Raw genomic sequence first — 15368 nt, forward strand, 5'->3', positions numbered from 1 at the left:
TTTAAATCTTAAAACACAAACATGGCAAGTGTGGTGCAGAAATAATCAAGAGCAACGGCTTGGTTTAGATTACAGTGAGCCACTAGAGTTTTGAATACAATAAATCATCATTCCAGGCAATGGGAAGCCATATTGACACTTATTCCTAATTTGAATATTTAATTAGGGTGAAGTTCTTCATCAAATTATCACAGAACCGGGAGAAAGCCTGGAAGACTTACGCAATTACTGTCTTAACCTCTTACCAGCTGCTCACCTGTGAGCACAGCGATTCTTGTCCCTGCTCTGCAGGGGAGGACACCTGCGCCCACAAGCTGACCTGTGACACTCGGAGCAGAGTGTTGGTGACTGAAGCTACCGCTGAGGCAGAAAGGAGACAAATGGTGGCAACAGAAAGGTCTAAGGGTGTAGACTGCTTGTGCCTGGACTACGTTCCAGACAGAAAGCACATGCACGAGTGCCCACTGTGTGCCTGGCATGGCACTTCCATATAGCCTCCATTAAGTTCTCTCAATAGTCCTGCAAAGAAGGTGTTCTCATCCCCATTTTATAAAAGAGGAAACTGAGGCTCAGAGTAGCAATATAACTTGCTCAAGGTAACAGTGGCGGTGCTGTAAAGCTGGCGAAGTCACTCATCACACCCCCCCCCACACACACACCCCTGTCCTCACCAAAAATAATGACAAAGAGAACACTTAAAGGTCAATAAAAACATATTCAAAGCTGTATTTTGGATATTCAGCATTGTACAAATAAATTGGAGGGGGGCAACCAAAATCCAGGCTTCCTCAACCAGCACACTAGAATTTAACTCTTGAATTCAAAATGCACCATTGAGCTCCCCAAGCAGTGGAGTCACAAGGGTGCCGTGGGGAGAGGGGAGAGGCAGCAGGCTCAAGGGTACTCCTGGTCCAGCCACCTTGACACAAGGTGTGGCTGTCCAGACCCTGGCAGAGGTAGGCACCATCGGAACACCGCTGGTGTCCAAAGGGAGAGGAGCATCAGTAACGGGACAAGAAAATGTGACTTTATTTTTCTTTTTTCTAAATGGTTAACAGCTCAACAATAGCATTTATAACTCCGTGTCAGTTTAGACAATAGATAACATTTCCTTCAAGTCCTCTTTTTCACTCTACGAGGACTTTTATTGACATTTCATAGAGGCCCTGTGATGCTGCATGGCCAAGAATAACCCATTTTTCCACGCAGTCTCCCTCAGGCCCCCAGGACAGGACCAAAGGCTGCCTTTGCACACTGCACTCGGCCACGGTAGGTCTAAAGCCCTTCTCCTCCCAGACCCCACTGAGAAGCCAAGAATGAGGGACATCCTGATAGTTTCAGATTAGCAATTTTCTCTTAAAAGCTTGAGATGGGTTCAATTACTCTCTTTTGGAAATTGTCGAAGCTCTATTTGCAATGGCCACTTTTAGCAGGAAGCCGATCACCAGACAGAAAGAGCAGCCCACACAGCCCCGGGCTCGGCCCCCGCCTGGGCTGGGCTGGCCCGGGGCGACCCAGGATCCAGCAGCCCTGCTCCAAGCCTGCTCATTGCTGGAGCAAATGGCATCAGGAACTTTGAAACTTTCCTCTGTATATTACATTAATCCATATAAGAAAATCTCTTTTAATGAGGAGTGATGTAGTTACAAACTCTCCAGAGCCATAATTAGAGCAAACTAATTGAAGTTGTGTTTTGACACACTTTCCAAATTCACGGGCGCCGATGACATATTCACAACACTGCTGCCGCACAACCATGGCGACGACAAAATCATTAGGCTAATAACACTTATTTGCATTCTTATCATGCCGGCAGCTCTCCCTTAAATACTGTTTCTACTATTGCTCCTTTGCTGTAAGTTTCCACTGAAAGATATTAACAGTAATTATTAGTACTTTAGTGGAATTTCCATGTTAAGGATAACAGAGTGCATTAACATGTACACTGAATGCCAATTCTTTTTCTTAACCACCACTGGAAGGTTGGGGGCTCTTCCTCAGCCGCCCCCTCAGCCTGAGGGGGACGACAGCACTTCAGCTTCATTTAGGACCATGGCTCAGAGCCCATGCCCAGTGGAAACTGAAGTCAGGGTTTCTGGACTATTCTGTCTCAAAATGTTTGACAAGAAAAATCTTTTCTTAAGTACATTAAAATGAAAGTTAAGGAGAAATTTTTTCCAAGCAGTTAAAAAAAATCAACAATTTACAACACGGACTTTGGTAATAACACTAATGAATTCCAGGAGGACGTGCGTTAGCCACTCTGTCGCTCCCTCCTGGTGATTAAAGACAGACTTGGAACCAGGACGTGAGAAAGGCTGGTGGGGGTGGGGAGTCTGGACCTGTCCCTCCGGAGGCCGTTTGCCACCAACAAGGCCAATTTTTTGGATGCTTAACTCAGACACTCACACACAGAGAGAGGAAGACTCGACAGTTCTAAATAATGGTTATTAATAACTCCCTCTTCCAAAGTGACAAATTACGTCTGAAATTTAGAATCGAAGCTGAAGAGTGAACAGAACACAAGAGAAAATGCCAGTGGGCTCCCCACATAGGAGAAGGCAGGGCCCCGGGAAACAATCAAGGTCAAGGCAGTGACCACAGCCACTCCTCCCTAAGGTGGCCCCCAGTAGTTGGTGACTAAGGGCGGTGAAAGCGCTCTGGTCTCACTTCACAGTGGAGAGTGTAAATGCAGGTGCCCGGCAAGAGAGGCCAGGCCCGGGCCAGCTGTGCCTCTCCCATGTGCTGGGCATCATGCCTCTTCCCAGCGTCCCCCATCAGAGTCTTGGGCTGGGCTAGACAGTCGCTCAGATTCTGGGCTTCTACAAATATCTTGGGATTGAGAAAAACCACTACCACATTTCCCATTCATAATTCAGGAGAAAACGGGGGGCCAATGATTGCACTGTATTAACTAAAAATGCGCACTAGTGTTGAATTTGAACTATTCAAGTTTCAGGATGGATGTCTAATCAACCCGGGAAGATGTGGGTAAGCAAAGAAAATGCTTTCTTAGAAAAATGCCAACGACTGTACTCCTTGAAAGCTTGGGAGTTTTCGGTTCCTTAAATTACCATCCTTGTACCAATCTGCTATTTTTCAAGTCACTGATTACTTTAAAAAAAAAAAGGAAACTAAGTTTCATAGCTGCAGCAACACTCCAAATCATGGCATTTATTCACTACGTTTAAGTTTTATTACACTTGAACCCTGCAATGCCAAAACACCTACCTCCCGTATAAAAGAAATGAAGAAAAAAAGCCAAGTCTGGGGCCGCGGGCACCACACTTCCATTCCAGATGATCTGGTCTAATCTTATAAACTGAAATATTTAAAGAGTCTCTAAACCTCCCTGACCCTACTTTTAAAAACAAGGAACATATGGGCACAGCTAGCTTTTCATCTTCTTCCAGCCTACTAAAATATCCGCTTTTCCAAAATCCAGGAGGACTGAGGCTGCCAAACTCAGATTCATAAAAGGCTGCGTGCGTGAGAGCGTGGGGCAGGCAGTGAACGTGCGGACTGAAAACAGCAAACTGTAACAAAGGCCTAGGGCACCACTCTCCTCCTCCTTGCCCATTTCCCAAATCTGGGGAACACAATTTGTTTAGCAAACTAAAGCAATGGCTAATAGAGATGGAGTGTGGACCACAGTCTGGAATAGTTCACGGCCATGTTTGATGCCCAGCGGGTGCCTGCTGGGTGCAGCGTGCTCTGAGGCAGAGTCCCCAAATTCAGGAATCCTGAGGCTCCTTGGAGGTGGGAGGATGCAAGGGTGGGGACTGGGTTCCAATCCTGCCTCCTCTAAGTCCTAACGCTTGGCCCTTGGGTAAGTCGGCCACCATCTCTCCAAGCTCCAGTCTCCTCATGTGTTAAGATGAGGACCCTATGACTCACCTCACTGCATGGTTATAACGATTAATACAACATACATAAAATGCTTACATGATGCCTGGCACGAGATGCTAAAAAAATTGTAGCTGAAACAATAATGATGATGATAACTGTATTTGTTCTCATAATAATAATTAATATTATTATTCAACTGGAAATAAAACATCTGCTGCTCAAGTTCAATGGTGCCTTTCCATGGGCAGAGGCCCAGCCCAAATAAATATGAAGGGCCTTTGAAAAGTTACTGTAAGCAAAGGATTTTTGTTAAATATCCAAATTAATAATTGAAACCCTGCTTTGAAATATAATGGCATGGGGGGGAGAGGGAAGCTGGTCAAGTCCCGGGAAATATCACTTGTTTAACACCCATTTTTACTTCATTTGGCAGCTGGATTTACACTGAGACACTCAGGTGAAATATTCCATAGAGCTAGCTACCTGCAAATCGACTGTCAGCTTCCACTCTGATAAAAGGTAAAATGTCCTCCTCTAAATGGTCTGGTTCGCAAAGCCGACCCTGAAGTGAGCTGATAAATCTGCTCTGACACACGGAGAACTGTTTTCATAATACTGAAAAAGGCCTTTCTCCAAACCCTGGGGCTCAAGCCCACTGCACACAGAGCCCCACACACCTGAGAACCAGGCACGGGAGGAAATCACTCCACGTTTATAGCCTGCTCTTCAGGACAAGAGGCACACTTAACCACGAGAATCACCAAGAAATATCAGACACTCACAGAGTCACAAAAATCACGCAGATAACACACAAGCAGCAAATCCCTCGTCAGAATCTGACATGTGAGGGGAGAGCAGAGGAGGCCAGCTCAGAGGTGGGCGCTGTATTGACAAATAGTCAATTCTTCATTAAATAGAAGCTCTGACTTCCCAAGAAGCCACATTAAACATTAATATCAGAAAGTGTATTGCTTGGCCTAAACTCATCATTCCTGCCTAACACCACCAAACTGCGTTCTGATGAAATTTCGCCTTCAACGGTCTTCTGACACCACAACTGAGTTTGATCCTGTTACAAAAGCAGTCGCAGCTGTGTGTGTGCCACGAGCACTCTAAAGAGTCAGATAACCTTACTCTGTAGCCCTCTGTCACACCACTCTGCTAATCACCAGAACAAATCAAACTAGGTGCAACCTTGCCTAATTGTGGGCTCTGACGCCATGAGAGGGTCTGAGGGTCCGAAACAGTGGGACCCTGTCGTGTAAGGCTGCACAGGTCTTCCTTGGTCATCATCTAACACTCCAGGGGACTGGGCCCCAGCCAATGTTTGCATGTCTCCCTAAGAGAGTGGGAATGCAGACAGCTTCAGGGGCTTCTGACCAGAGGCACACAGGGAAGACGAGGAGCTCCCCCACCCCCACATGCTCACTCTGGGATGTCCTCGTCTCCCAGCCACTGCACTCGGGTGGCTGCACCCACCACCAGCCCCAAAGCACATGCTCAGCTCCCTGATGGAACGACTCACCACCAGTGAAGACCCTGTGACCGTAAGCATCAGGCACAGGGACAGTTTGTAACCCAAAGGTAGTTCACCTGCTTGGGTTCAAATTCTCCCCTGACACTTAGCTGTGTGACCCTGGGAGAGGAATTTAACCTGCTTGATCTCAGTTTCCTCATCTTAAAATGGGGGTAATAATAGTACCTGACCTGAAGAGCTATTATTAGGATTAAATGAGTTATTTATAAAGCACTTGGAACAGTGCCCAACACCTAGGAAATGCAGTATAAGTCTCAGCTGGCCGGCTGGCAGAACAGGTGAAAGGAGCGATGGATAATATATGATACCTGGTCTTATGTATCTAAACCATCTTACTTTATATGTGTAATAAGCATTTTCTGAGTGCCTGACATGTGCCAGGCACCTGGGATTCAAAGGTCCCCACATTCTGGGGCCACACATTTTTCACTAAACGCTTACTGTGAGCATCAAATGAGATGATACAGGGGAAGGTACCTGCTAAATCCTGAAGCACAGTGATGCAATGCTACCATCACTTATTTCTCTGTGACTCCCCCTTTCTGAGGCTTTAAAGGAAAAAAAGGAACATGTAGAACCCCTGTTGCCATAAGTCAGCCAATCTAGCAGTGAGGCCAAACACAGACACGCAGCAAGAATGGGCATGTGAAATGCCACACTGTCTGACCAGGCGACTGTGGAAGAGGAAGGGGGAAAGCAAGAGGGCCCAGGATTTCTAGCCAAGGAGCAGGCACCCCAGGTGTGGAGGGGGACAGGCCAGGGCTCGGCATCCTGGAGTCCAGTCTGCCTCTCTTGGAGGGACGGGCACGAGGGGAGGTGTACAGCACTGGCCAGAGCACAGAAACTCCTGGAATGAGGATGACAGGCTCAGGAGCCATGAGGAGACTCGCCTGGTAATGTGAGATGATGTGGGAGGTATGTCAGACAACAGGAAGCCCGTGAAGGTTCCGCACAGAAAAAGAACATGTGTATGTTTGAAAACTCCACCAGGATGTCAGGAAACCTAGGACTTTAGAGTTATAGGCAAAGAACATAAAGGTGGGCTAGTTAAATGACACCTGAACCCCACGGAGCCTGACCTCTAACTGACTTAAATTCGCATTCAAGCCCCACCCTTCAGAGGGTGCTTCTCTGAGACACCTGGCTGCCAGCACTTTCGACTGGAGTGGGTGGAAGGTGACACTTCAGACTGAGGATAAATTGAATGCACAATGCCTGCTCGTGCTCCCTGTGCAAAAAAAAAAAAAATCTGCAAGAGGTGCCACATCGAGGAAGGATATGACAATGTGTGCCCCATCTTCAGAGTTGAACAAAGAAATAAAAGTGTATGTGGTTTTCTCGTGAAGGAAAAGGAAGTCTAATTATTCCAAAAAAAGTCAGACACAGTTATGCCAGGGCATGCCCTGCAGATGTCCAAGCTTTGCAGGCTCACCTTCAATAGACTAGGGCAGAGCACCCCTCCCCCTGAATCACCTGCCCCCAAACCATCTCTTGCTACCATGAAAGTGGAGCTCAAAATCAAGTAATGATTTGTTTACTGTTAGAAAAATGTAATTCCCCCAATCCACTAGGAAACCTATCAAAGAGGAGACCCTGCTGGGCCTTCTCATAGGCAAATACCACCTGCGCCAAACCTTCTGCTACTTAGGACAGGTAGCAAACACCTCGAGAGGAAAAGGAGAACTCGGCCTCCCTGATCTGTGCCATCCTGGGCCTCTTGTTCAAGTCCTGCGACAACAGCGGGTGACAGATGTCATCTGTGGTACAAGGACCATCTTATTATTGAGCACTGACAAAAGGTAGCCTGAGGATTTGGGGCTGTCAGTGTGGACAACAGGACACCAGCAGTGAGCTAATGCTCCGGCCCATCACTGACATATTCTGCAGGTGGATCTGGTAGCAGAGTGGATCACATGGTGGGAAGGTGGGTCAGTGAGGCCAGAACAGAGCACAGCAGCTCACGGGTTCCTGACAATGGAGTGAGGGGGATGTGCCTGGGTGTGCATGGCCTGATTCTAGACCACTGCAGCCTGGTTTTTCCTCTCCTTTCGGAAGAGCCATTAACCTTTTAGATGACAGCCCTGGGATCGGAATGACGGAACGATTTTTGAGGTCAGCAAGGATCTATGTTCTCAAAACCTGACATCGACATGCAAAAGTTGTGACTGAATCCCGGTGTCTCTGAGAGGAAGACTAAATGCATGTGACAGATCTTCTGCAATCAGAATGCCCCATTTCCCAGAGTACCTGTCACAGATTGATAACATCCACGCAAAAAGTTAAGTACAATTATGTCTGTCACTGGGAAACATACTTCGGAACCTGTGACTGACATCTTGCTGGAAGCTGACAAATCACCGAAGATTATGAACAACTCTGAGCGGCACCACGCACCCTCTGAGGGAAGCTCGCCTGATCGGCTCCTGGGAGAGGCTCCCGGGGGGTACACCTCGCAGGAGCGGGCTGCTGGGCAGGACTCCATGCTGGGAAAGGAGCTGTGTGCTTTGTGGCTCTGGGAGGGAAGATGACACTTTCCCCCCCGGGGGGGGGGGGGGGATAGTGTCGGAGGAGGGTTGCAGGACCTGCCCACAGCCTGAGGTCTGTGTGGAGCAGAGTCAGGACCCCGATGGACAAGCCTCAGCACCCCAGGCCAACAGGAAGGGCAGAGTGGAGCTCCTAGAACCACACTTTCACATTTCCTAGGACACCTGAGCCCAATGTCCACATAAATGTGAGGTGTCCCAAGAACTCCAGCACTCTGGAGTCCAGGCTACTAATTTCAGATGGCCCTGGAAAGGGATGGCAAGAGAAATACCTGCAGTCAGCTCATGCGTGCCAAGGCTGGGATGGGGCCTCTGGGCCTCGTATGGCGAGGGTGTACCGCAGTCACTCTGCAGTCATCCCAGCCCCCTCCGACACCAGCACTAGGATCGCAGAAGGCAATCGCTACAGGTCTGGTGAGCAGACCTCAGGGACAAATGCCCACTGCTAGGCACCCTCCCTGCCCACGGGAGCTACCTGGAGTCACCCTTAGCAAGGTGTCTGTGGCCCTAACATGGGTCTCCTGAATCTGAACTTTGGAGGATGGGGACAGGGAATATGACACGTTTCTTAACACCTGAAGAATCCAAAGGCTGCTGGACTATTGGCAGCAGCTGGGAACTTCCTCAAGGCCATGGAATTTTGGGGGAAGTTTTCTTTACTCACCTTTTTAAATGGTAAGCCCCAATTTACCTCCTAACTTCCATCCACCTGATTGAATTTTGCTTTCTGGGGCTTTCAGTGACCCACCCTCACCTGGAAACACCATTTAGATCTCTTATATTTAAACCTCCCACATATTAACCATTCGAACACCTGAATCCAGCTGCTGTCAGCGACTTTTCATGCTCAAATGAATGCTGGAGTGGGGCAACTTTTACAAGGTGGTGTGTGGCAGTGGACGTGACCCTCTCAACATAGCTAACAGGCCTGGACACTGCCTAGTGGGATGTACCCCGCTGTGCACACCAGGCTGCATTCCACAAACCAAGCTCAGGCCCAGTCATTTCACACAAACCGCTGCTAAGCCAAGTCTCCTCAACTGGTTCTCGTGCAAATGACTTTCTGAACCTCAGGAGGCCCTGCCCGTTCTGGCCTATTGCCTCCCCTCTTCTGGTTCCAGTGGGGTGTTCCAGCTGTAGAGGAGCAATGGGGGATCAATTCCCTCACTCAGAACTTTAGCTCTTCCTAATGACTGCGTCATCTGCAAATTTGATAAGCATGCTTCTGATGTCTCTATCAAGCCACTGGTTCTGCAGCTAAACAGGCCAGGAGACAGCAGTGTACCAGGGGCCCCTGCTGGGACAACACAGAACCACCCACTCATCCAACTCCAGGGCTACCGGTGCTCCATCACTTGTGAATGCACCCATCTCCCAGAACTTTCCCAAACCCTGATGCCAGCAGCAGCAGAACCTTTTCTCCCCAGCAGAATCATGTGTGAGGCCCCGTGTGAGAGAGGGGGTGCCTCCCCCATCTGTACCGACTCCAAAGCAGCAGCACAGAAGAGAATCAGAAAAGCCTCTACCAGGAGGACTCGCAAAGCTGAGGCTGGTCTAGAAGAGAAGGGGAGGTGGCCATGCCTCAGCCCCAAGGCCAGTGCCATCTTGCTGGCCAACCTGCATGGAGTGGATGGGCAGAGGACAGAGCAGCGCAGATGCCCAGAGAGAGAACAGGGGCTCTGAGCTCCTGAAGAGGCAGCATAACCTTCTTCCCCTGGAAACTCAGAAATGTGTGCAGAGACGTCTGTGTGAGATCCATTCGCTGAATAAGGGAGAGGAGCTCTGCCGAGACAGATGATCCTGCCTTTTGCCAAAAACGTCTCCAAACACTGTGTCTAATTTAGCAGATACAGCCAGGGGCAGCCTCTGTCTCTAGGAGCTGGCCTACCACTATGAAAGGGCAACTGGGTCTCTGGCCCAGGACTGGCACTCTCTGCAGCAACAGAAAGGGCACAAGCAGGAAGTGCCTGTCCTGGGGCAGCACCTGCCTCTGGAGAGAGAAGGCAGTTTTGCTAAGACCATGAGGGCCTCAGGTGATGACCCATTCCCTCTGAAAAGATCCACCAACTGCCCCTTCTGTCTGAATCAAGCTGGGGATCAGAGCTCTCCAAAAAATGGCAGGGAATTTCTTCGAAATATGAGTGACAACATAAAACATAGAGGCAGAATAATACAATTTTAGCTTTTGAGACGAAGACTCAAGCTCTAGAAAGCAATAAGGTCTGCTCCTGGCCCTGGCTCCCTCGTTCCCTTCCAGGCCCCACAAGGGATTTGCTGGGAAAAGGGTCTGCAGCCGGTTGCTCAGGAACCAGCCTGCCAGTCCTCCCTGGGCCTCCTCCAAATTTGGTCAGTAGAGGGCGCTGCATCACCACACTCTCACTCTAGCCTTGGCTTTGCAACCTGATCCTTGCGTCCACACAAAGACCAGGCTTGAAGGAGTATTTCTTACTTATGCTTGTGGTTCAAAACTACATGAGAAAGCAGCAGCAAAACATAAACTTGCTATTATATCACCTATGTAAAAAGTACACAGAAAAATGACTTGAAGGAAATACGACTAGGTTATGCACCTTTATTCATTGGAAATGGGATTTCTGTGTGTTCACTATTTTCTATACTCTGTCAGTTTTCTACAAGTTTATATTACTCTCATAATCAGAAAAACCCTTAGGAATGCTCAGGGCCTTGAGAGTCATTGGGGGTGGGAGGGAGGAAAACAGCACGAGGTCCTAGGCTGATGGAGAAGCATTTTTGAAAAACTGAATAATTGCCTGGATCTGAACCGAGCGCTGGGAGGTAACAGACACTGGACAAGATCCTTGTCCTTGAGGAGTTCACAATGTGAACACAACAGAGTGAATGCATAACAGCCGAGAGGCACTCAAAAGAGAGCCAAGGCACAGGCGCAGCCCCTATGGTGTTCAGTGAAGGCTTCATGCAAGTGGAGGCATTTGAGCTGGTATCTAACTAAGGCAGGGATTTGAGACACCTGATGCACAGGTGTCCACGTGAACAAAGATGCAGTAGCAAGAAACAGGAAGGGATGAAGAGGCTACCAGTTCAGCTTAAAGACTGAGCTCGGGGAGGGGAGCCTTCACTCCACAAGGCCGCTGCACAGCTTGTGTAGCCACAGTGGGAATCCAGGCACCACCCACGCTCACCACCAGAGAGAAAGCTGTCAGGTTCCTCTGCTGGCAAGACTGCAGAGACCTGGAGCCTCAAAGAATAAAGTAACATACTCATAATTTCACAAATATTCAATGGAAAATTTGAATAATCAGCATTTTAGTTTTTTTAAAATCAAAGATGCTGGCTAAGAAAACAATACAAAAACCAAAGGCACAGAAATGCTGATGAATTAGGAGGCTCAGGTAGGTATGCACACCACCTGTAAACTACTGCACAATGAGAGAGGAGCGCTGGGGACAGACAAGTGGTTTTTACTGGGAAGCACTAATGTAACGTTCAATTATCCTACTGCATACTGGCTGACTTAACTCAGCCAAATTAGAATACATTTTATATTGACTATTTTGACATTTGTTTTATTTGGCAAGTAAAACAAAACTGATCGAATTTCCTTGCAACCATTGTAAACCATAAACTGTACAAGAGGTAATAAAATAGATAAGCCTTATAAACACTACCTCCAGTTCCACCCGGCATCGCACAGCTGTGATCTTGGGCCCTCTCTCACTTCAGTGGCCAGTGGCTGTGCTCTGCCACTGACCAGCAGGCTTCTGGGGAGACCAGTCCTCCTGCTTTCACTAAATGGGAGAATCAGTGCTCTTTCTTTATCCGACAGAGAGGTAAAACCTTCCCCAAGGTTGTGCCTGTTTCTAGGCCCTTCCAAGCCATATAATGTCAAAAGGGAGCAGCTGTAACTACTCCAGGGATGAGTCTCAGATGACCCTGATCACAGGTGATGGGCCTGAGCTGACCCCAAGCCCAGGTGATGGTGATTGCATCTATGACGGTGCCCTGGGTAGTGAGCAAGTGCTGAACTGAGCTGCACTAGCCTTGTGCTCATAAACCAAACACTCAACCCCTCCACCTGCATCTCTGGGTAGCTCACTAGCTATTCATATCTCTTCTTTTAAAATGAACTGGAAAACTGCTTCTAAAGTTTCAGGCGATTCCAGGGGTTAGTCAAGTTTAAGGACCGCTCTTGGTTCATGAGACTGTCAGGAGAAAGCCCAGACTGCCTTCATGGGGGACGTCCCGAAGGACAGGGCCCTCTGAGCTGCTGGTTCATGACAGCACCTTCCGAGAGAGGCGGATGCTCAGAGAACAGCGCAGAGAGCAGGCGGCCACGCTGCCCTCTGTACCTCCTAGAGGGCAAGGCACGGGTCCTGGAGATCAGGAGGGGGAGCCCACTGGTGACTATTTTGTCCTATTCCCGAAAGACTGTGTTCATCTCTGTTCACCCGTATGGAAGTTCCCAGATCCATTCTCATTTATGTTACATCAATCCCCAAATGACACCGCCTCGACAATCCTCTCTTGTTTTATTTACTTTCGTAATCCTCTTCTCAAACTTAATCCACCGCTGCTGCCGTTGTTCCTTGTCCTCAAATAACTTACTACTAGCGATGCCGAGGTCTTTTTATTTGACAGGATTTTTCCCACCTGCTTCTTGCAGAAAGCATGAAGACCATTTCCGCCTCTATTACCACTGAAATCAGCTGCAGAGCAACCGAGTTTCTTTGTGGAAACAATGATTAAAACTAACATCCCCTGGAAAACTTCTCACTATTCTCTCAAACCCAAACTGCTCATTTCTTAGTTGTAGCTCATTGGGAAAAGAAACAACGTGAAAATGAACATAATTACTTACCAACCCCCCTGGGTTTCAAATGAGCCGCTGGCCAAGGCAGAGAAGGAATCCCACCTTCTTCCGGCCAGCGTTCCCAACCACGTGGCTGCAGATCCCGTCTGCCTGCAGCTATGGGCTCTTCAGAACAGCGAGCCAATTTAAAGCTGCATGTTCTGCTATTTTGGGAGCCTTCGGAACATGTGCAGAAGAGAATACACAATGGCCTTTACATTCAAGGAATGCAAAGATTTCTAATTGGATTTTAAAAATCTCCGACGGTAGATTGCTTCTGCACTATTTCAGCAGACACTAAGGGGAGGTGTCCTAAAGTGTGCGCCCTGGGACCCAAGACCATGTGACTGTAACATGCATAGCAGAACAAGATGCCACGGAGAGGCCTCACCTGGGAAGGTTGGGGGCCGGGGTGGAAGCAGCTGATGACTGGGAAGGTGTTGTGGGTTGAGATGAGTCATGATTCCTTGGCACTCTGCCCATGCGATACCAGATCCCCATGCTGTTCAGTTCCCTTTAGGAGAAAAGAGAAATCTTCACGGCGCTGTTTAGCACAAAGCATTCACCTGAGCGACAAAACAAACTAACACCTTTAAAAGAATCATAGCCTCAACCACCAGGGAATCAATTCTTGTCCACAGATTGGTTACATCACCTCCCTTTGTGCTCTGGGTGTCACAGTTCAGAGCCGAATGTGAGGGCAACTGTCCCCACTGGGCAGGCCTGTATGACACCACCTGGAGCTTGCCTTCCTACCTTACTACTGCACTTGCCTTGGTTCTCTGTCTTTAAGTTTTTAAATTTATTTTGTCATTTCATTGTAGGTGTTTACACGACAATACACTTCAAATCCCTTGCATGGTTTGGGTGAGATAGACAGACCAATGGTTTCCAACTACAAGAATTACCCACCCTGCTTCTAGAACACTTCTGGCTTCTGGATAAAGCTTCTTACTGTCCCGATGTCACCTGCAGTCGGTCTTTCTTAGGGTCAGCTTGGGAGAAATCTTCAAATCATGAAGCATGTGCCCCACAAACCACCACAGCTAAGACTGGACACAAAAGGGCCTGACAGACACCACATCAAATTCCCTGTGACCTGATATGCCTGCACTGCAGCCAGCTGCACACCAGTCACGGACGTTTATGAAACAGGTTTGTTCTTAGGAATTGGAATGAGATTATTTCAGCCACATCCAATTTACAACTTCTCAACTGCCCCACAGAACTGTATCTTGGGATGTGGAGGAATATCATCTCTTAAAAAAATGAGAACAGATTGATTTAGTGGATATTCCTAGTAGCTTCTCAGTGCACTATGGGAACAGTTCTAAACCACAATCACGTCTTGTTAGGTAGATGGTCGATTCCAATTGGCTGCATGGATTTCACCACGTCTTAGTTGGGGATCCGCGGTCAGGCCTGGGAGGAGCTGTCCCCACTCTGAGGTTTCTGTCTCCCCAGCCGACAACCCAACCCTTGCAAAGTAACGTGTGGAATTGTGCCTGTTCTTAAGAAAAAGTGACTTAAGAGTTTTGAATTGAATTCTTTCCTTACTTAAAAATAACACTGAACCCTAGCTGGTTTTGCTCAGTGGTTAGGGCATCGGCCTGCAGGCTGAAGGGTCCCAGGTTTGATTCCAGCCAAGGGCATGTACCTTGGTTGTAGGCTCGGCCCCAGTTGGGGCAGATGTGGGAGGCAACCAATCGATGTGTCTCTCTCACATGGATGTTTTTTTTCTCTCTCTCTCTCTCCCTTCCACGCTCTCTGAAAAGAAATGGAAAAAATATACTCAGGTGAGGATTAAAAAATAAATAAGTAACACTGAAATCATCTGCCTCTGGAACAGAATTTTTGCTCCAAGATGAAACAAAAATATACTTTATTTAGCAATATTTTCAAAATAATATAAAAGATTTTAGTTTTGATTATCAAGACATACGTATATGGTAAGAGTCTATTCTTTAGAAGTTTCTAAACTGGTTAAAAATTGAATCTTTTAAGTAGTATAGTTTCTAATTAAAAATACACAGAGTAAACCAAAATTAGACTTTAAAAGTTCATCATTAAATTGTTGGCTTCTATTATTTGTATGCAAATAGCTGCTTCAAGGCAACTGAATGGTTATTCTCTTACCACTTGCTACTCCTGTTTACATAATCAATTTAAACCCCGTTGCTAAACAGGATCCGGAGTGTATATGGGAGGGAAGGGAATGATCAGAGTCCTTCTTAAGGACACAAAGTCTTGAGACAGAGCACTGATTCCATAGCTGAAGAGTCTACATAACCTCTGTGCACCAAGATGAAAATAATCTCTAATTCGGTGATACCAGTTCCCCACACACTTCGAGCAAACACCACAGCTCGCCTATCGCCCAGCCTGTGTCAGGCGTACGGACGAAGGCCCTGGCTTTAGAAGAAAGAGGAAGGTCTGAATCAAAATGAGCAAGAAGCAAAACAGAGCACAACCCAGAGTCTCATCCAAGTGGGAGACTCATCCCTGGGGACCGACGGGGTCAAGCAAGATGCCTGCAAAGCCAACCAGGGAGAGAGGCACATGGCTGAGGGGCCAAAAACCATCTACCACACTGAAAAGACCTGAATTTCAG

General features: G+C 47.7%; 1 protein-coding gene across 9 annotated transcripts in view; it reads right to left on the bottom strand.

Moving 5' to 3' along the window:
- MVB12B (multivesicular body subunit 12B) overlaps nucleotides 1–15368 on the bottom strand; it is a 142190-nt gene that overhangs the window by 78775 nt on the left and 48047 nt on the right. For all 9 annotated transcript variants that reach the window (XM_081151097.1, XM_081151101.1, XM_081151103.1 and 6 more), the window contains one exon: nucleotides 13149–13271. In XM_081151097.1, coding sequence (XP_081007223.1) covers nucleotides 13149–13271 — 123 coding nt within the window. The remainder of the gene's footprint in view (nucleotides 1–13148; nucleotides 13272–15368) is intronic.

Source organism: Miniopterus schreibersii, assembly GCF_964146895.1.
Source record: "Miniopterus schreibersii genome assembly, chromosome: 11".
Classification (NCBI taxonomy): domain Eukaryota; kingdom Metazoa; phylum Chordata; class Mammalia; order Chiroptera; family Miniopteridae; genus Miniopterus; species Miniopterus schreibersii.